Source organism: Micropterus dolomieu, linkage group LG14 (assembly GCF_021292245.1).
Source record: "Micropterus dolomieu isolate WLL.071019.BEF.003 ecotype Adirondacks linkage group LG14, ASM2129224v1, whole genome shotgun sequence".
NCBI classification, from domain to species: domain Eukaryota; kingdom Metazoa; phylum Chordata; class Actinopteri; order Centrarchiformes; family Centrarchidae; genus Micropterus; species Micropterus dolomieu.
This window is the reverse complement of record NC_060163.1, coordinates 127,682-150,915: the sequence shown is the minus strand read 5'-3', so window position 1 is coordinate 150,915 and position 23,234 is coordinate 127,682. Positions and strand designations below refer to the sequence as shown.

General features: G+C 40.1%; 1 protein-coding gene across 1 annotated transcript in view; it reads left to right on the top strand.

The window, feature by feature from the left end:
- fasn (fatty acid synthase) overlaps window positions 1–23,234 on the top strand; it is a 69,576-nt gene that overhangs the window by 5,979 nt on the left and 40,363 nt on the right. The window contains exons 2-8 of the mRNA XM_046069694.1: window positions 3,832–3,967; window positions 15,779–15,931; window positions 16,419–16,592; window positions 18,735–18,935; window positions 19,502–19,624; window positions 20,248–20,363; window positions 20,542–20,676. Of these exons, the coding sequence (XP_045925650.1) occupies window positions 3,841–3,967; window positions 15,779–15,931; window positions 16,419–16,592; window positions 18,735–18,935; window positions 19,502–19,624; window positions 20,248–20,363; window positions 20,542–20,676 (1,029 nt within the window). The 5' untranslated portion in view covers window positions 3,832–3,840. The remainder of the gene's footprint in view (window positions 1–3,831; window positions 3,968–15,778; window positions 15,932–16,418; window positions 16,593–18,734; window positions 18,936–19,501; window positions 19,625–20,247; window positions 20,364–20,541; window positions 20,677–23,234) is intronic.

Genomic DNA, 23,234 nt, shown 5'->3' with positions numbered 1-23,234 from the left:
GTCGGAGTGGCGATCAGGAGTAACGGGATTAACCCGGTTGGCCGGTCTCCGTCGACAGCCCCGTTCCTGGAACAACAAGAGCGAGTTGCGCCACCAGCACCTGAATCGGTAAGACAGAACAACAGGGAAAGTTCGAGGAGCGTGTGGGTTTGGCTAACATTAGCTGGCTATTTAGCTAAATCGGTGCCTTTTATTGAAACACGTTCAATTTTTCATAAAGCCGATGCTCTCGTCAGTGTCACTTTTTGTGAACAGACCAATCGCAGCCTAGATGGAGCAGGATTTTAAAAAAAAGTTTGATGTGCTGCAACAAACTTTATACATGTTGAACTCATTGTTCTGCATAAACGGTTATGATTATTGACGAGTTAGTAGCCTGCCCAAAATCAAGGTTGGAGACTTATCATGTAGCCTAGAGCATTTTTCTTCAAAGTTAATGAATAAAAAACAACCCCAAACTAAAACAGCTGTAATTTGAATTAATATTATACTAGTGGTAAGTTACATACTATTATATGAAATTATATTGAATATAGCAACATAATGAATATATTAATATCAAACTTTATCAAACAGTTTACTATTAAATTAACAATATACTTTTAATTTAATGTTATAATATTATACTAATGCCCTGTGATGGACTGGCGACCTGTCCAGGGTGTACGCCGCCTTTCGCCCGATGTCAGCTGGGATTGGCTCCAGCCCCCCTGTACGCAGGATAAGCGGTTGACGATGGATGGATGAATATTATACTAATACAGTCATTTAGACCAGTACCTCCTCCAGGTTGTGCATGTGCTACACCGCCAACACTATTATTCATCACTCAGTTTATTCTCTTCATCTTTGTTCCCTCCTGGCCTGTTTGAATTTTGTTGTATTGATCAAGTGGTTGATGAAAGTTGTCACACATCATTGCGGGCAAGCTCACATTATCTAGTTTAAACCAACTAAAACACAAAATTACACTGTTTCACATGATTTGCTGCAATGTTGTGTACATAAACATAATAGTTTATGTAAGACAGCTGCTTTTCGCAGGAAATCTGACCAGTCCTTCAAATATAGAAAACTGTTGGCTCATACACGCTGTTATAGGCAACTGAGAAAGTTGGTGAATGCCTCAATTTTTAGGTGGCGTTACAACCTGATGACATATAGGCAATAAATATGTTATAAATATATTTAGATTCCTTTTTAAAAACTCAAAAATATCCCTTTTGAAGGTGTGTGGCTGATTTAATCGTTTAGCTCAAAGTGTCGTGGCAGTCTTAAAATATAAAAAAGTCTTGAAAAGGTCTTAAAAAGGTATTGATTTTTACTTGTACCCTGGTTTAGAAATGTGTCCATTGACTCTGACTGAGGCAGAGGGAGAATTGTATAATGTCTTAATCCAGTTAATGAAATTTTGACCAAAACCAAAGTATTGGAAAGTGGAGAAAAGAAACGACCGGTATACTCTATCAAATGCCTTTTCAGCATCTAATGAAGCAATAACAGGTGAGTTGATTTTATAGTCCGTATTAGTTGCAAGATGAATAATCTTAAATAGCCGTCTAGAATTTTCTGAAGAATGTCTCCCTTTAATGAAGCATGTCTTGTCTGTGTGTACTATCGATGAGATGACAGAGTCTAGTCTAATGGTTAAAGCTTTAAAGTGATAATGGCAGATAACAGGAACATTTTGTGGGGTCTTTATTTGGTTTTAAGAGAAGTGTTATGAGAGCAGTGTTCATATGCTGAGGTATTTTCGAATTGCTAAGAATTTCAGTTAAAACTTTTTGTAATAGGGATGAGAGTAGCGGCCGGAAGTGTTTGTAAAATTCAGCTGGGTACCCGTCTGGGCCTGGTGATTTATTATTGGGCATTAGATGTAAAGCTTTTGTATATTCTTCTGTTATTGTTTTTTCAAGTTTGTCTGCTTTGGTTTTGTCTAATTGTGGAAGATGGACATTACTTAGAAATGTTTTTCTTTTATCAGGAGAAGTGTTGTGATCTGGGGTGTAAAGATTTACATAACTTCTAAAAATGACTCCCCATTCATTTAGATAGGGGACTGGTCTTGTTAGTCCCAAGTAACTGCCTGGAGGCGTTACCAAGATGGCTGCCAAGTGGCGGGACTTTGACGCAACTCTGTTTACTCTGCACTAGGCTTGGGCGATCTTCTCTATTTTTATATCGTCTAATCATCGCCTTCAATCGCTAATTGGCACAAGCCTACATGTACACAGGGTATAATTAGAGTTTAAGAGTTAGAGTTTGTGTTTACTTTCACCGCCCTTTGTTTACAGTACATGATTTCTGTATGTACTGTTAAATGATGGGCCTTAGTGCACTGTAAACAAACTCTTCTGCTGTGGCTCAGCTCCGATGTACTGACTTCAAACCAGCAACCAGAGCTTACTGTCAGCATATCTGACAGCATGAGTAGCTAGTGCTGTTTGAAAGTGTCAGTCAGAGACAGACAGACAAAACGTCAGACCTGGGATGGTTCGCCGCTTCTGAAGCGTCCTCTGTAACTTCAGCCAGTATCTACTCTCACCAACGGCAGAATTTTGTCCTCCTAAATTCAAATAGTTTAGATTTTCGTTTTCCGTGTGCCATTTTGTATGTATTGATAATACGTTGGCATGATAAAGAGAGAAGAAAATGATGGATATTACTATTCCCATGAAAACAACAATATATAAGGGGATTGTCATCAACAGGAAAGTCTACTGAATTCCATGTGTCCGACCATGTGGGCTCAGGCAGTGTCCCGAAGTGTGTACTGTACAGTGTGTCTGTTCTGAGGGAAGGCTCTACACGGAGGCAGTGACATGCTTTCATTTAGAGTTGCTCTGTCCCCAAGCTGCAAGCTAGCTCATGATTGGTGGATGGGTCTTGCCCTGACCTAGAAACAAGGAACAAAGACCAAGACATACACACACACACACACACACACACGGTTCAACATGGATGATGCTCACTCATGTGTACAGAGTAGTATATCAGCAGACTACATTGTCTGCTGTAAGTGCTCTGTCATGCATGCTCAGAGGGACTCCAGTCGACGCCAACACAATTACTCATGCTTCAATACTAACGCGTGTTTAGTGTGAATTAATACTGTTCAATTACTGCCACTGGGACCTTTTGAAACTTCACATTTCATGGCAGTGTTTCCTATTAATTAACGAGACTATGGCGGCCCGCCACAGTCTAATTTTGTTCTGCCATAGTTTCAAAATTAAGCAAAAATATTTTTACACTTCTTTTAGGATAGAAAAGCTTGCCTGGTTGAAATAAGAACTTGATTTATACCTGATTGGATCAGTTAATATTGTATTGAATATTTGTTTATACATATTCTGTGTATGTACAGTGTTTCCCGTAGAATGACAGTGTAACTGGTGTGCGTGCAGTCGATATATGACTAGCAGCTATGTTGGCCTACAGTGTGCTAACATCGACAACCCAACTGTCCTTATTAGCTAGGCTACTTAGTGCTTACTAACTAAAAGTTTTTGAAGGTGGGTCCGACAGCGTTGTGTTGAACAGATGTGTTCATGATACCAACCATTCAATTGACTGACTGGTCCGTTGTCAATGTGTTTGCGAGAGAGAGACGGAGCGAGCAAGAGGAGGTTCTGAGCGAACAAATGGCTTCGCTCAGCTCTGCAATCAAATGCTATTGTACCCATTTTAATAGTAAATAAATCGAAAATCGGTATGTGGCGGTCAGCATTGATAATGTGACGGGCCGTGACAAATAAATCAGTGTATGGGAATGTGTATTAAGTACTGCTTTTATTGTTGACATATCTCGCTTTCTCTCTCTGTTCACAGTAATACAGCATGGATGAGATAGTCATAGCAGGAATATCGGGCCGTTTGCCTGAGTCCAACAACCTGGAGGAATTCTGGGAAAACCTCATCAATGGTGTGGACATGGTGACAGAGGACAACCGGCGGTGGACACCAGGTAAGATTCCTCATGAAGCTGGAATTGATTGATTGGTCAAGGTCAGAAATGACCAACAAAGAATGACAGGTTTGATTGATTGGTAAAGCAATGTGAAATACACTATTCTCACTGAGGATGAAAATGCAGTAAAGACTAAGACTGTCTGCTGCTTATCTACCACACCATCTTTGTCTCCTTCTGTACTGTTCTTCATAAACATAATCTTTCAAAACCTAAAAACACACCGGACCCATACTAGAGAATGAGAGCTGTAACTGTTTGTGTACCAAACACATCGGGTTGACACTGACGGATAAAATAGGTTGTATTTAAATGTTGTGATCAAAAATATTGCTAAGGACAATTCAGTTATTGCTTGATATTGGTAAGGACATGTCCCTACTAACGTCTGCGCCCTTGGTCAAATGTGTAGAAATAACCAACAGTTTCATAGAAAAACACTGCATGCATGCTGAAGGCTGCTCCGACAGTGATTATAGATTATTGTGGTGTCAGAGCATGATAGAATGTGACCGATGCCAACAGACAACCGATGGATAAATGTTGAACAGTGGACATTGTTTTACTGAAATGTCAGAACAGACATGAGGTAGCAATAAAACAGCCGTAAATCTATAGACTAGTTACTTTGTGAAAGACCAAAGGTACAGCCTAATATTATAGGATTTGAATTAATATCCACAACTGTGCAGCTGATTGGAAAGAGGTAGAGAAAAGGCAGAAGTGTTTTAGTAGTGGATTCAATTTACACACAAATCCAGGGCCCTCTGCTTCAAAATTAGTCTGACACAACAGTGAAGACAGATCGTCGGAACCTTCTAGAATCTTTTGGCGACACCACTGGGACTTGGGAGCACTGTTTTTCCCCGCTGAAAAACTGGGCCAACAAAACATATTGTAATCATTTGGTATGTCCTGTCATCCAAGCTATGTGTGCGCGGTTACGCAAGAGAGCTTTAGCTGGTGCGCTTGTGCTAGATAGGCCTCTTAATGAGCTGGGCCGATACAAACATTTACAAAATCAGGCAAATAACTTTTGAACTGAAGGTTTGGGTCTTCTAATTATATTACTCAAAACTAGTAATTGCACTCTCTGCCACTGGCCGTGTTGGAAAGCAGCCTGTATGACCCGTTCACAAGCTGCAGAACTACTTTCACTTTCAATTAACGGCGATTAGAGCCTATAGTCTCTGCAGAACAAATGCAGGCTATACACTAAAAAAAAAATCTGTCCTTAACTTTTCCTTTAACCTTTTACTTCAGTGATTTTTTATTTTTATGGGAGTAATTTTACTTTTACTAGAGTAAAGATTTTCACTGCTTGACGGCCTTGTTACATTGTAATTGTATTACGACAGTCAGCTAAAGGAACAGTTCAACATATGAAATACTGACTGGATGAGACAGGGTTCCCACAGCTCCTTAAAGTCTTAAAAGGTCTTAAATTGAAATCATGGAAATTAAGGTCTTAAATTGTCTTAAATTTACCGTAAATTTGCTGTAGGTATTAAATTTGCTGCTGGTGCGTTTAAGGCTGGTGGGAAAATTGTCACGCACAGTCGCCTAAAATGCCTAATTAGCGTGTATTTGTATGGTTTTCTTTTAGTAATTGACAATGTGAGACCCCGCCATTAATATAACTCATATGTTACCTTTACGTTAGCTGTAGACGTTGATGTCTGCCTGTCATATTGTCAGTCATGGCTGCAAGATTAGGAGATGAAAGTTAAAGTGGTTGGAGAAATATCCGATCGTTCTGTGTAGCTCAAACTGTAGCCTACATCACGTCCTTCTCTCATTTGCTCAGGTCCAAAAATGATCTACAACTACAGGTTAAAATAACTTCTAAAGTATGTCTTTAGGTGATTTGTTTTCCTCCATGGATTATTTACCTCTCTGCCGGAAAGTGAAAGTGAAACTTAAGTTTGGTTATTTTAGTAGTTTATATTGAGTTTAATCCAGCAGTGTATGAGTAAGGGCTGAGCGATATGGACAAAAATAGTAAAATCATTATTTTTATTATTATAAGTTTAAAGGCAGATTTTTTGCTCCTGAAGAAACCAGATGGGTTATTGTGCTTTTAAACTTTTCTTTATGGTCAGAACATGACAAACACTTGATGCCAAAAAGCAGGCTGGTATCAAACAGTGGATCACTTCACAAAGCTGAGGTAGAACATTCAAAACAACAAATATGCATGAGAAAAATAAAGTAAAATCTTTTTTCAGTCCCTTTTCCTCAACACAATAAATATCTTAATAGAAAAGAAAGTGCTAATTCGTTTATGAATCAAATGAATTAAATCAAATATTTATTGAACATTTGTATATTGTTATTGAGGAAGATTGCGTCACGATAATTAACATTATTGTTTTATTGCCCTTGTTCACGTTCACAAACGGACACGATCAGCTCAAACCTGAGCATGATCAGTAATCGGCACTGTTTGAGCATGTTTATGCACAACACTGTTTGGACACACTGTCTAGGCGCCTGTCTGTGCTGTCAGACTTTTGTATTTTATTTGCAGAAGGCTGCGACCGGTACATATTTCCACCCAAGTAGTTGTTGTATGTGGATAGACAACACATTTGCATCCATGTGGTCATGGTGTCCCTGACATAGGTCGTTTTGCTGATTGGATCACAATCTGTCCTCAATGCGTCTCGGGTGCATTTACACCTGTAGGCCTACTTATGTGGTCAAGTGATACCCGATCACAATCTGATCACCCAAAATACATTTTAATGCCAGGTGTAAACAGCCTCTATGTTCCCCGATTCGGAATATGCAAAGTCATTCACCTGTGGTGGAAATAAAACTGCCAAATATGGCATTGCATCGTTCATTAAGAGATCAAACGCACGTCTCTTTTCTGTCAAAGAAATTGTTTAAAAATTTGAAGTCTTAAATTTGTTAAGTTCTTAAAAGGTCTTAAGCATTAAATTTGACTTTTCAAATGGTGCAAGAACCCTGTGAGAGGTGAAGTATCGTCAACCAAGTTGCCCTTGATTTAGGGGTGGGCGATATGGCAAAAATATCATATCACAATTTATTTCAGGCAGGATTAAGATTCATGATCTTATCATGATTCATTTTCCTGTTGGTTTTTAAGACTTATTTTGTTATTGGTTTAAAAAACACTACTTTTAATTATATACAATATAGCCTAATGATTCATTTAAACAACAAAGAACTGATTCATTTTGTTCTTATAACATTTTAAAGATTTTTATATACAATTTTTGATCTAATTTTCTCATGAAAGAATGTGCTGTGACTGGCATTTACAGTAGCCAATAGCGTTGAATGTGCATTACGCCCGGGCCGCTCTCTGACATTATCCTGGCCTATAAACCTCCATTGCTTGAGTAGAGGTGTAACAATAAACACAAAACACTCCCCGGGTGCTCCAAGCTCCCAATCCGGGTTGAGACAGCAATGAATAACTGGCTAACTGAGCTAATTATATAACAGCAGCTAGTCGCAGTCAGCGGTTACTTCAGAAACAACAAGTAACACTTTCTGTTCATCAGCATCTTCTGTAAATCCCAGAGAGTTGAGGCAGAGCAGTGGGGGGACACGGGGAACTTTAATGTTCATTTTACCACACCCAACAACTTGCAATGTTGACAGATCAGCTGCCAACTTCGTGTGTAGCCACAGAACTAAAACTGATAGATTGTGCACTGTGGTAACGATCTCTCTGAAAAGGCAGATCGTGGAGACATTTTAATCGTTCACGATCAATTTCACGTGCGTGTTTGTAAGGCACCGTGTGGAGTTTGACCTCTAGCTCTTTGGAGCACTTCTTTTGGGTCATTTTGTTTGTCATGAGAAGGCAAATGGGGTATCCGTAATGAGGGCAGCTGTATGAAAAATGACATTCACATTGAGACAGCAAAAGGAATTGAGAACAGAAGCCATTTTTTGTCACTAATACGCCATTTTGCAAACGAGGCAGGGCAGTAAGCATTGTCAGTTTATTTCAGACAGCTGAAATAAATTGACTGCGCAGTGGAACATTTGGGTAAACAGTAGGTACATGTTCAAGTTACAAAGAAATCCACCTGGAATGTGATTGGCCAATGCAGTGTGGGCACTTAGCCCTGCTCAAAAGAATGAGGGGGGCTATGTGTTTTTCAGAGAACTGAAATGGTTCTGAACACGGCCTTATGCATTTCCTTGGTATTGCTCTCGCTGTGTGCTAGTTGGCAGCCCATCCTGACTACCTAACAGGTTTAGTAAGAAAAAGCATTCTTCACTCCCCAAAATCAGGTCTTTACCAAGTTTTAATAACTTCTTCTTTCTCCCTCGTCTCTGCTGTCCCATTCTTTCCAACCTGCCCTCTCAGTTTTTTCCTCTCTGTGAATGAAAGACCCATCCCTCAGTGCCTGGCAACCATCTAGAGTTCACATTCATGTGCTGAAAGGGTAGGCCTGGGCCAGCTGGCACTGCTGAGACCACACACCGGGCATCATGGGAGAGTAGGGAGAATAGAAAGGGAAGCAGAGAAACCAGTGAGAGGTTTAATGTCCTGAGGGAGGCCTTGCATAGTGACAGAAAGCTTAAAACTGCAGACAAAGCTAAAAGCTGAAGAGAAAGGGAAATGACAGACATGAGGAATAATGTATACCAAGTTGGTAATGTCCAACGAGAGGAAAACTTGTCCACTCTCAGTATAAAGTCTTTTGAACATTTGCTACATTGCTATTTGTTTATACTGCAGTAGAAGAGTAAACAACCAGTTAAGGTTTGGCCTAATGACTTTTCTGGTGGGCAGGCTCAATGACTGCCCAAGTCCAAGTGGTTTGAGGAACCCAAACTTGACTTGCTTACCATAAGTTAGAAGTTTCAGATTTTGCTTTGCCTGAACTTAACTGTTAAATAAGCATGCTGATCCTTCAATATATTCTATTACATTCTTTTTCACTGATGAAAGGTTCACTATACATTATACCTTCCTCAATCCATGGCTCTTTAAAAGACATTCATCGTTTGAAAAGATACACAGAAATAGAGTTAAATAACATTTTGGGAAAATGTTTTTTTTTGCTCTCTTTCTGAGAGATGAGAAGATGACACATCATCTCATCTCATGGTTGTATTCTGACCTGGTGTCAGATGCTAGTTAGCTTAACTTAACATTAACACTGGAAGCAGAGGGATACATATATCTGTACACAAACCAGGGCTGCCAACTTTTCAGTTTGGAGTGAGATTCGGTATCGGTAAAATCTGTGCATTTTATGAGTAGCCCTTCCCACTGCAGAGTCAGAGTCATCACTATTTTGTTTGTCTGTTCGCTTGCTATGTTCAAGTTAAGTTAATTTTATTTATATTGCGGCAGTTCATCACACAAGTAATCTCATTGTACTTCATTTAGAGCACATCTACACCGGGATCAGGAAAACACAGAACACACAGTAGCCCAATGTAAGTTCCACATAGAGATGTATTATTAAACCTTCTAACTGTAACTCAAATACATGCCTTTTTCACTCTATTTTTAACAAAAATAAACTTTGTATAGCCACCAACTTAATGTCTTGAATGTAATGGCTTATTTAGGAGTGTAATCCTTTTTACCTCATGTGTCCATACTTAACTTTTACATTTTAAAATGGTAAAAGACGTCAGTTGACAGAGATCAATTCATCAAACTGCTGTTGTTGGCAGCGCTTAATTTTAAGAATTTTTACCAGTAATGTTGCAACTCTGTCGAAAACTGTCTGCAACTCAGCGTGAGAGTAGGACCACTTGATTTATGTTGTGGTGCAATCACCACCTGATCGCTGGTGGTGCATCAGCTGGGTGGAGCTGATTTGTGCAGCAATGTTATCAGTTATAAATTTGTTTTTCACTGTTGCCAAGTGCTTACTCATGATGGTAATTTTTTTTTGGTACGGTGTAGACCTACTCTATATGAAAACTGCAATGAGATGACTTTTGTTATGGCGCTATAAATAAAACTGAATTGAGTTGAACTATGTGAGAAAATGCGCATCCAGTGTGCCTATATGGAGATCCTGCATATCCACAAATGCATGCCTGAAGTAACAATGTTTGTAGAGTGGGGTGGGGGTGGGTGGCTGGGTGGGTGGGGGTGTGGGTGTGTTTCGAGGCAGAATGTATGTATTATATTTAGTTTTTATTGTTAAATGTTTGATAACGTCTCAATTTTCTCAAGGTTTCAAATTAGAGGCAGCAGTGTTTTCCATAGTTGCTGCTGCTGGAGGAGCATGGCCTGGGTAGCCTGCGTTTGGGCCTGCTTTTGCTGCGTCTTTTGCATTATCTCCACCATCTACTGCTTCACCTCTGACTTTTTGTTGAACTCTTTCTGTCTTTGCTCTCTATCAGCTTGGCCTATCTCCCTGTTGCTGTACACCTTCATCATTACTCAGCCCAAACCTCTCCCTCACAGACCTTTTGAGACACTTTAAGTTGAAGGTCTCCGTAACCATTGAAAGTGTCTGCAATAGTAGACAAGACGTTCCCCTTGTCCACATTCCCCATCTTGTTCTAAAAGTCTCCAACATAAGAATTTCTCTAGCAAGAATAACAATGTGCCTCTCTATCCACTCCATGGGTGCTCAGGATGCATATGGGCAACGAGTTAGCCAAGCTTCAACATATGGCCAGCTACATAGTTTTGGAAATAAAAGTAAGCCGTAGAAAGCTCTCTTTAGTTACCTGTCTAAGTTGTTGATAATAGCCTGTTAGCTACAACCACTGAGAGATAAAGTCGCTATTACAGATCTGTCTGCTACTTCAGCACCACGGACAGTGGTGGACTGATCAATACACAGCACAGCTGGGATGCTGATATTTAGAGACCTGGTCAGACCATACAGATTCTAACTTGCACAAACCTCAGTCAGATAAGAATAATGAGTGGGGGAGACTAATATATTCAGCTGAACAACCCCTTAGCCTCATTATCTGTTGCGAGGGGATGGAGGGGGATTGGCAGGTTAACAAGGGAGGATGCATTTTGACAATTTTGTTTTAGTAAGAAGACGAAGCCAAGATGTTGACAAATTTCTCCTCTGTTGAACAAAAGTTACTGTAATGTTACATGGGCGCTGGAAGCAAAAAAAATGTGGATGGGTCCTCCTCCAGGATTTTTTTTTTATGTATATATAATCAATGTGATGTTGCTTTTTTAAAGTTCAGTGTTTTGCTCTAAACTGCATTATGTTGTATTTTGTAAACTATGACAATAGAGTCTCTATCATGAATCCTGAAATCTGTTAGTGGGGGGCAAACGCTTTGTCCCCTTTAGTTTTCAGTCGAGACTCAGGAACAGACAACAGACCCGAGGATCTCAAGGTACATGCTGGTGTGTATGGGACTAAAAGTTCAGAAATATAACAAGGCGAGAGGCCATGAAGAGCTTTAAAAGTGATCAATAAAATTTTAAAGTCAATTCTAAAACATACTAGGAGCCAGTGTAATGAAGCTAAAACAGGGGTAATGTGGTCATATTTCTTTGTTCTGGTTAAAAGCCTGGCAGCTGAGTTCTGGACAGTCTGGAGCCGATCAGATTTTTGGGTTAAACAAGTGAAAAGGCTGTTGCAATAATGATGAAGGCGTGTAAAATGGTCTCGGTGTCCTTAAAAGTTAACGTAGATCGAATTTTCGCTATATTTTCAAGTTGATAAAAACATGATTGAACAAGCTTTGTGGTGTGCTGCTCAAATTACTATCAAACCAAACACCAAGGTTCTTTGCAACAGGCTTAATGTGATTTACTAGGGAACCAGCAGATGGCAGTATTTGTTTTGCCATCATTTATTTTCTTTTTCCTTTCCTGCAAAGTAAGCTCCATTTTGGGGACCTGAGCATACTCGAAAACTCACCAAACTTTGCACACATGTCAGAACTGGTGAAAAATTTCGTATTTTATGGGTTTCGCGCATGGGCGTGGCAAAATGACTCGCTAGCGCCACCTAGAAAATTGGAAAAAATTAGCCCCTCGTTCACGTTAAGCCTACATGCACGAAATTTTCTGGGGACATGTATACCCTAAACTCAACAGGAAGTCGACCATTTTGAATTTTACGGCCATTTTTGGATGATTTACATACTTCGTACTTTAACGAACTCCTCCTAGGGATTTATTCGGGTCGACGTCAAATTTCTGCGGTGCCTTCTAAAGGCATTGACGATGAAAAGTTGTGCTATTTGCGAGTTTTCGTCAATGGGCGTGTCTGTGCGTCGATGATTCGCCATGAAACAGTAAGTTGTTGTAACGTCAGTGTACATGCTCACATCTGAACCAAACTTTACGTGCTTGATAACTCTCCCACCCCGCAGACATCTACACACCAATACTGATTTTATAGCAAGTGCTATGTAGCTCCACATTGGGGACACAGGAAGTGATATATAGCACCTTCATGCGGCGTCGGAACCGCGTAGCAAATTCACAGCCGCACCGGCAGAGCTCCAGAATATGCAAGTCAGCCGGCTCACACCCGGACGCGCTACAAGTGCGAGGGCCCGCCCAACGCTGCTTGCAGCTTTAATTTGACATCCATTTTTTAACTTCACAAAGGCAGTTGTTAACTGAACTCCAGGGTCTGTGGATCTGACGGGCAAGTAAATTTGTGTGTCATCAGCATACATATGAAAAGAATTACCACGTTAATGGATAATATGTCCAAGGGGAAGCAGATACAAAAAAGGTCCAAAAAATCATATTTAATTACACTACTTGCTGTTACTGCACTGTGGATTGGTTCAATCGGAGTGTGATTTTGCTCTGTAGTTTGGCATGCATACGTAAGCTGTTATGGATCCTATTTAAAGTGGCTACTCTCTGAATTTAATAACCAGATGGGGGAAGGAATAAAAGATCTGGAGTAATGATTACTATATGTATGGATACATGTACTGTATGTATGATTGCTTTTATTTAATTATATTTTCCTGTGTGTATATCTGTGGGTATATGCTCATGTATAGCCTAGCCATTTAGGCAACATCTACGTATTTATTTAATTTATTACAGCCAATAAATGCAGAAAGTTAAGTGGGTCAGAATATAGCAAATATAATAAATATCATGAAATAATTTAGTTTAGGCTGTGCCTTGTATGGAAGATTTTATTGGACTTTTAATATTTGTAACCCACAGAAAACAATCCACAAATGTGTACTATGATGCGCAAATATTTCACTATCCACAAATATATATTTTTACATACAGTGATAAAGTATTCAATTGTAAACTATAGTAGAGTCCAGTGGTCCAGCAGAAGCAGAAGTTGTCTCCCAATCCTGGGTACTGCAATTGATATTCTTACAACTCATGAGAGGCAATGTTTCTACTGCCACCTGCTGGTGTAGCTAATAAACTGCTCTCACATTTACAGATCTCCGTTTACAGATCTCTGTGGTACAGAGTGGACAAAATTCCACAAATGCGTAAAAAGGAAGTCACAAACATAACGTGACCTGCAAATTGACAGGAAATGATCTGCAAATGTGCTAAAACTGTTTTGTGTGTAAAAATAGATCCACAAATGCGTAAATAACACTCTGTATGTGAAATTAAACCACGTGTGTACAGAGTAAATTGTACATATTTGCAAATTATACTGTATTTTTGTGGATATGATTTTACACAACACTAATGTAAAAATACATGTTTTGGGTAGTGAGATATTTATGTATATTTTTCTTTTACAGATCTCTGCAGTACACATTGGACAAAATTCCACAAATGTGTAAAAAGGAAATTACAAATGTAACATGACCCACAAATTGACCGTAATCTGCAGTATGTGCAAAACTGTGTGTGTAGAAGTCGCTCTGTATTTTTGTGGATATGATTTTACACATCACAAATGTAAAAATATATATTTGTAGATAGTGAAATATTTGTGCATTATAGTATTACAAATATTAAAGTCCAATAAAATCTTTCATAGCCTTGGTGCCTAGACCTGTCAACAAATGTCTGACTTGACATGGAGAGCTCTCTATCTCGCTCACTCAACAATGGTTGAAAATGGTAGAAAATGTTTTTTCTATTAAGATATTTATTTTGTTGAGGGAAAAGGTGATCTTTGAAAAGTAAAGTTTTGAATGTCTACCTCAGATTTGTTAAGTGAGCCACTGTTTGGCATCAAATGACCAAAACCACAATTAACAATCTGGTTTCTTCAACTTTCACTCAGGAGCAAAAAAATCAGCCTTTAAACTTGAAAGAAATAATGATTTGACATTTATGCTGATAATTATCGATATCAAATGATATGTATTTTTTATTGTGATTAAATTTTTGGCCATATGGCCCAGCCCTAAATAACAGCACCTATTTTTTCCACATCAAGCACAGCAGGTGGTGGCAGAAACAATACAGGATGTTTCATGTAATCTCATGCTCTAAATGTAGTTTTACAAGGGAATAATTCAGTTATAAATGGTCCTCTGCTGCCACCCTCAGGATTCAAGTCAATCAGGGCATGCTGACCGACTAATGAAACACAGCTTATGAGTACAGGCGCTGCCCTCTATGCTAGGCAATTGCTAATGGGTTCATCCCTTGCTCATGCAGCACTGAAGACTTTTACTACCCCCACTTACTATGTGGGACGCCACCTCAGGGCTAACAGAGTGTGTCATGGCAAAACCCAGATAGATCCCGCAGATACTTTACACACATTTGTAAAAAACATGCATGTCATGGCAGTTTGAGTTTCCAATAATTACTGAAACTCTTATTTTTCTCTGATGGAATGACTTGAGCAAATACTGTCATAAAATTGTGTCTCTTTTATGAATTTATTATGGGTCTTCTGAAAATGTGACTAAAACTACTGGGTCAAAAATATACATACAGCAATTTTAATATTTGGTTAAATATTTTGGCCATTTTCAACTCAGTTAGACTCAATTGGTTGCACAAGCTTATGGTTGAATATTTGACCACTACTCTTGACAGATTTGGTGCAGTTCAGCAAAATTTGTTTACTTTTTGAAACCGACTTGCTTCACAAGTCCACATGTTATTTTTGATGTTTAAGTCAAAACCTCAATTCTAGCCTGGTTTAGCCATTCTTTTGCCATTTTTGAGGTGTGTTTCAAGGTCATTGTCCCGTTGATACCATAGACTGTATAAAACAGTGGACGTAGTGTCCATGATGTCACCCGTTGGTTTCTGAAGAGCCATTTTGAAGCTTCCTTCTTTCACGGCAGCCTTTCAGCCCATGGTGACGTAACAGTGGATGCTGGCTCCAGCTTCTTATTCATGGCAGACCTGCTATTTGGTGGTTCTTGGTTGACTCGTGACCGTTCTGACTGTCAGCAACAGTTGATAGCTTGAACAACTGTGCATATACTTTATACTTACAGTTGTTATAACAATTGTTTGCACAGTGGATCTTAGGACCAGTAGCTGCTTTAAATGTCTCCAAGTGACTTTCCCTTTGGTTTTTTAGATCTATGCTAATCTCCTTAGACTTTCTCATTGTAGCGTTTGTGGTTGAGTCTTATGAGTGTATCAAATGAGCCCTGTTTAAATGGGCTCAGAAGTCAGAGCATTAATAGTTTTCATCCATGAGTGGAAGTAGAAATAATACTTGCAAGTGATTTGTTTTGTTACTGTGAAATTTTGAGTCATAATTTGAGCTGAACTTCATAAGTTACTTTCTAATTCATCACCATCAAACCTGCCAGCTCCAGATCTCAGGAACTTGTGTTTAAATAATTTTGTGATGTTTTGTTGTATCTGATAGAAACTCTGTACTTGTTTGAGGAATTCTTTCGAAAATTACTTTTCTCCATGCTCTTTTCTAGGTCTGTACGGTCTTCCAAAGAGGAATGGTAAACTGAAGGACATCAGCCACTTCGATGCAGCCTTCTTTGGAGTCCACCCCAAACAGGCCAACACCATGGACCCTCAGCTCCGTCTCATGCTAGAGATTGCCTACGAGGCAATTGTAGATGGAGGTGAGGAATTGGGGTAAAAAGCTTCTGTACTGCAGATCAGTAGAGGACAGGATAAGTGAAAGTTAGTAAAACTGGTAGTAAAACTGGTGAGAAAGGAATACAGTAAATGTTTAGTGGAAAGTGACAGCTGTGGGAAGGTACTGAACCCAGAATTACTCTTGATCACTGTGTGAATGTGTGTGAAAGGACTGAATGTGACATCGTGTAAAGTGCTTTGAGTGGTCAGAAGACTAGAAAGGAAGTACTGAGCGGATGAATACCCTGTTATTGACTGGACCACAGCAAAGCGGGGACCAGTCCTAGTATAAATGAAAAGATCTTTCCGTGACTTATTGAATGAATGATGAAATTACACAATTGGTCATTCGAGTGTTTTTTTGGCAGTGTCCGTCGCTATTTAAAAATTAACCGCCAAGTACAGTCTGTTTACCATTTAGTAGTTGAGTTAGAGTAAATGGTTTAAAAACGATGAACTCTTGTCATGCAGGAGTGAACCCGGCCTCAATGCGCGGCAGTAAGACGGGCGTCTACATTGGGGTGAGTGGCTCAGAGGCTGGCGAGGCGTTCAGCAGAGACCCAGAGGAGCTGCTGGGCTACAGCATGACCGGCTGCCAGCGCGCTATGTTGGCCAACAGACTCTCCTACTTTTTTGACTTCAGGGGTACGCACGCACATTCTTTGGCTAGTTTGATGCCGGTCTGATAACGCCCTGGCACTGACAGCATAAAGACACACACAAGCAGACTAAGAACGGGATGTAACCACTGGGTGCAGCTTTATATTGATTTAAGAATACATCATAAAATGTTCTTATTTCTGATTCTGTGTGTGGCCTTATGGAAAACACTGCAGTTGTCACTGGATGATCAGCCAAAGGATGGTAAAAGAGAATGCTCAGGTGAACTGTAAATAATATCACAGAGTACGGTCTAGAGCTGCTCTATGATATAATTGTTGTTGTCATTAGGTGCTATATAAATAAAATTTAACTGAATTGAACTGCCTTCTGCATCAGTGTACATCTGCATACAGAGATCCAGCTCCGAATCACTGTATTGAATACTACAAAATGTTCCTTGATTTCTTGGCTTAAGATGATCGTTCATTCTCCTTTTCCATATCATCACCATATTTAGTACAGAACATATTTGGATGAGACAGTTTTTTACATGCCATATTGTTGTCCTGTAATTTATTTCCAATGACTTATAGTCATGGCCTTTTTTTGAGTAATAACTCAACACATTGGGCGTCATTCACAAACGGTGCATACGCACAAATCTGTGCTTAAACTTTGAGTTTGAATGTTTTACACGCAAATCTGTGATTCATGAATATATATACCTGTTGTCTTAGAATGGAGTATATGAGAATGTCCGTAGTGAAATGTAACATTTTTGTTTTTTCTTGGCTTGGCTATGCTTCTCTCTTACAACAACTTCACTACCTTCTCCATGATAGACCTCTTGGCAAATGTGTTTTCTTATATAGAGAAATCGGGGTGGATGAATGCTAATTTGCAAATAGTGGACTTGACCTGTCAATTTAGAATGATTCGGATTCACTGACAAATGCATGATGGTGAGAACAAAATCGGCCTGTGTCACATGTCATAATGATACAGCATACAGAGGCGAGGTGGAGTGGCTGACACACTGGTGTCCAGAAAACAATCTGTCTCAGTGTCTATATAAGACGAAGGATATGAAAATGTACTTAGGACGTCCTGCGCTACTAGTCACCTTGATGACTGAAGACTCAGCTTGTCATGCAACTGCACCTCCCTGACCAAGAAGGCCCAACAGTGTCTCCACTGCCTCTGCTGTCTGCAGAGAGCCAGTCTCCCCCCAACCCATCCTTTCCACCTTCTACATGTGAACAATCAAGAGTGTCCTGACCAGCTGCATCACTGTCTGGTATGGGAACTGCAACAACTCAGACCACAAGTCCCTACAGGGGATAGTGAAGTCAGCCAAATCCATTAGTGGGACCTCTCTCCTCTCCTTCCACGGCATTTACACTAAACGCTGCACAAACAGGACCTCCAGGATCATAAGACCCCCTCCCATACCTTCCAATGACGCTTCACCCGAATATATACATATCCTGTATACATAAATATCCTCAGAGACCCCCAAACTATTGCACTATTTACACCTCAGATTTATTCTATATTCATTATATTTTTAGACTGTTATTTATATTCATACTTTGTCTATTTTTTAACAGTCTTTAAAAGTTTTTGTCCTACGAATTTCACTACATGTTTCTATCTTTTTGTATATCTTGTCTTTACTCTTGCACTTTGTGTTGCTTCACTCTCACTGAATCTTACACCATTTACTGCACTGTACTGTACACAGATCTCTTATCACACACACATAGACGTACAGTAACTGACAGATCCTGCATTTGATGGCATTTGACCTTTTTATGGTACTAAAGGAACAGTCTCAATGGCCATAACTTACTGGTAATGAGGCTTTTGTACATTTTTGTACTTGATCATTCTGCACAGCCAACAGAATTACACTAAAATGATTGCTGACACCAGTATGGTTGTCTATCACATTTTCAAGCAGACCTGGATGTAGCTGCAAATTGAAATATTTGCTGCTGTTAAATCATTTAGAAGATTTTTCAGCCATAACAGGCATGCACTACCTGAGTGCTTTCTAGTGAGTCTAACTTTTGAACCATTTCACCTTTTGAATGCTCTTAAGTAGTCCTTCTGTATCCCTGGGTATCGTTTTCTGCAGATGTTTCTAATGCTAATCCATCCTACTTCCCGCTCCTCCTCCAGGCCCTAGTACCGCCATCGACACAGCCTGCTCCTCCAGCTTGCTGGCTTTAGAAAATGCCTTCCACGCTATTCGCCAGGGCCAGTGTGATGCAGCTGTGGTGGGGGGAGTCAACCTCCTGCTCAAGCCAAACACCTCTGTGCAGTTCATGAAACTGGGCATGCTCAGTCCTGAGGGGACCTGCAAGTCCTTTGATTCATCAGGTAAAAGAAAGTTTCTTTTGTTGCATCTTGCGCTCCCTTGTTTTCTGTTTACTTCACCATCTCTCGTTATCTAGTAAAGACACAAAAAGGTTTCAGGCAGGATTTTGTTATGTAATCTGTGGCAAGTGAATCTGTGGTAAGTAAAGTTTAGTATAGTTAAGTTATATGTATTAGGTAGGTACATTCATTGTCACAATATTGTATTGTGTGTGTGTGTGTGTGTGTGTGTATATATATTATATAATTATGTATTACTTACAGTAGGGGACCTCGAGTGGTTCGCTGATTTTTATAATGAAAATTAATAATTTTTTATTAAACATGTTATTTACATATAAAACTGCCAAAGAATAATTTTGCTTGTTTTGTTTTTGCACTACAAGGAAAATGTAATTTTCTTTTAGGTCCCTTGTGACATATTGTACAGACCTCTTATCAAACATCAGTATATTTATTGTCAGCAGCAGTGTTTGTCATCTGCACACCTGTCATCTTAAAGCTTGTTTCTCATCACTATTGGCTTACAGTCTTGACATATTAAAGTGTGTATTCTGTAATATTGCCAGGAAATGGATATTGCCGTTCTGAGGCAGCAGTGGTAGTGCTTCTGACCAAGCGGTCGGTGGCTAAAAGGGTCTACGCCACAGTGGTCAACGCTGGCAACAACACAGATGGATACAAAGAGCAGGGTGAGGAAGAGCACACTTTAAACTCATGCCTTATTCCTTTGTGACATTCTGGTTTAAATGCTAAATTATGTAATGCTTAAATTAAAATGAATCGGATTATTTTCTCAGTTAAACAGTGAATTTTATGGTCTATAAAAAGTCTGAAAATTGTGAAAAATGCCCATTGGTTGGTGTGGTCCTTACTGTTCAATACCACTGCAGCAACACACTGTTAAGCCGTGGCTTGTCAGCTATAGTGCGAGTTTGTTTACTTTGCCTGTTGTTCCCCTGGCGACGCACAACAACACACCCCTTCAGCTTCTGTCAATCAAACACAGACGGCAACACACAACCTGTTGTTACAACCTGTTCGGACGCCTGACTGCTCATGGTTCTTGGATGTCATTGCATTGTAAAAAAACCCTAGTTTTGTACTAAAAGTTGAAAGAAACTCAAATAGCATCTTTTTCATTATAGTAAGGTCTATAAATGAGTAACATCTCAAACAACAGTCTAATTTCAGATTTGAGCAGAAATATCAAATTATGAAGGTCTGTGATGTGAATGTGTGAGTACAGTAGTTACCCAGCAGGTGTGGTATCGTCTGCCGTACTCTTCCTCATGTTCTTTTCTTGGTCCCTCAGGTGTAACGTTTCCTTCAGGTGAGATGCAGCAGAGGCTGGTTCGTTCTCTCTACCAGGAGGCTAATATAGCTCCTGAGCAGGTGGAGTACATCGAAGCCCACGGCACCGGAACAAAGGTCAGTGCACACAACCATCTAGTTTCTTAATCACACTTTTAGCTTGTTTTTAATGCTGGTCTTGTTGAAGACAGAAAACAGTCATAAAATCTAAAAATGAAAAAGTCACCTACACACATCTGATGTCACTCACCAGGAGTGACTTAGCTCTGTCACATCTCTGGTCTCTGCAATGCAGGTTGGCGACCCACAGGAAGTGAATGGCATTGTTGGTGTGTTCTGTCAATCAAAGCGAGAACCTCTCCTTATTGGTTCCACCAAGTCTAACATGGGCCATCCAGAACCGGCCTCTGGTCTGGCTGCTCTGGCAAAGGTGAGGATGACATCACTCCTGATATTGGTTGCTCTGAATGATCAAAACAATCTTTCCGAAGGTGTTTCTACCGACAAGAGACCTGCTGTTATGGCCTCTTCCTGGCTGCAGCCTATGGCATTTCCAATCTCTGCAAGAATTCTGTGCCTTCTTCATGTTTTTGTCTTGACAAGAACAATTGTCTACACACACTTTCTAACTTCAATTCAATTTTATTTATATAGCACCAAATCACAACAGCAGTTATCTCACACCGCTTTTCATAAAAGAGCAGGTCTAGACCGTACTCTATGATGCTATTTACAGAAGCCCAACAGTTCCCACCAAGAGCAAGCACTAGGCGACAGAGGCAAGGAAAAACTTCCTTTTAAGAGGCAGAAACCTCGAGCAGAACCATGGCTCAGGGTGGGAGAGAGAGAGAGAGAGAGAGAGAGAGGGAGAGAGAGAGAGAGGGCAGGAGAGGAACAGAGAGAAAAAGAGAGGGATGGAAGGAGAGAGGGAGGGGAGGGAGGCAGCCTACACAATATACACACACAGAGGTACAGACAGTAAAGGTGATGTTGCTATAGACTAAATGAAAAAATGGTACAGATATTTATAGTAGTGTTAATGGTAACAGTCGTAGTGTTAATTATTATAATAACAGTAATAATAATAGGACTAGTAACAATAGTCGTTGCAGCAGAGGGTGTCGAGCAGAAACACGGGGGCAGCAGGTGACCCGCAACCACAGATTCAGACTCCACAGCTCCAGAGCCAGAAAACCTGCAGGAAGTGATAGGAGGAGAGAGGAGAGGGATGAGAAAGCACAAGACTACCGGAAAGGGGAGAGGTTGTGTTAGTAACATGCAATAATGGGATGAGGTTGCATACAGAGGGAGAGAAAGTAGAGGAGAGAGGAGCTCATTCCATCATAGGAAATCCCCCGGCAGTCTAGGCCTATAGCAGCATAACTAAGGGATGGTTCAGGACTAACCTGAGCCAGCCCTAACTATAAGCTTTATCAAAGAGGAAAGTCTTAAGCCTACTCTGTGGAGATGGTGTCTGCCTCCTGAACCCAAACTGGAACCTGGTTCCACAGGAGAGGAGCTTGATAGCTGAACGCTCTGGCTCCTCGTCTACTTTTGGAGACTCTAGGAACCACAAGTAACCGTGCATTCTGGGAGCGCAGTGCTCTGGTGGGGTAGTAAGGTACTATGAGCTCTTTAAGATAAGATGGTGCCTGACCATTAAGAGCTTTGTAGGTAAGAAGAATGATTTTAAATTCTATTCTGGATTTTACTGGAAGCCAATGCAAAGAAGCTAAGACAGGAGAAATATGATCTCTTTTCCTGTTTCCTGTCAGAACACGTGCTGCAGCATTCTGGATCAGCTGAAGAGTCTTAATGGACTTTTTCGAGCAGCCTGATAATAAGGAATTGCAGTAATCCAGCCTAGAAGTAACAAATGCATGGACTAGTTTTTCTGCATAATTTTTAGACAGGATGTTCCTGATTTTCGCAATATTACGTAGGTGAAAAAAGGCGGTCCTTGAAATTTGCTTAATGTGAGACTTAAACGACATGTCCTGATCAAAGATAACTCCAAGATTCCTCACAGTGTTGCTGGAGGCCAGGGCGATGCCATCAAGGGAAACTATATCTTTAGATAATGTGTCACAGAGGTGCTTGGGCCCCAGAATAATAACTTCAGTTTTATCTGAGTTTAACATTACAAAAAAAATTAAAGCTGCAAGCAGCGTTGGGCGGGCCCTCGCACTTGTAAGCGCGTCCGCGCGTGAGCCGGCCGAGTTGCACATTCTGGAGTTCTGCCGGTGCGGCTGTGAATTTCCTACGCATTTCCGACGCCGCATTAATGTGCTATATGTCACTTCCTGTGTCCCCTATGTGGAGCTACATAGCACATGCCGCTATGAATATAAATCGGTATTGACGTGTAGATGTCTGCGGGGTGGGAGAGTTATCAAGCACGTAAAGTTTGTTTCAGATGTGAACATGTACACTGAACAATAATGTACCCAAACAATAAAATAAATTCCTTTTATATTTCCCTGCCTTGTTGTTTATGTGTACATACAGAGGAAGAATGTGAGAACAGCACACATTTCATCGTTACTGTGTGTTAGAGCATTGGAGAACAGTGGATACTTTTAATACAGCCCACACCCCTAATACTGTGTAACTATAACAAGTAGAGAACAGAAGAAAAAGATGTTCTTTCTTTACAACTGTCTGCATAGCTTATTCATATTGTGTAATGAATGAAAATAAATAGGCCTACTAGGCTCCTCTCTACTTTGACATTTAAGATTAGCTTGTTTGATCCACCTTCATACACATGTGACATTACTGTACAACTTGAGAAAGGTGAGTTGTTTTCTGCTCCAGCCTGCCTAAAAGAAAAGCGTTTTGGGGATTAAATGGACTTTATTAGCTGCTGCAGTGCAGGATGAACTCAGAATAGACCCATTTCTCACCTTATTATTCTAAATCATGCAACGAAGAAGAAGAAATGCATAAGAAATCCTGGGACAAAATCTGTCCACAAATACTGTACAG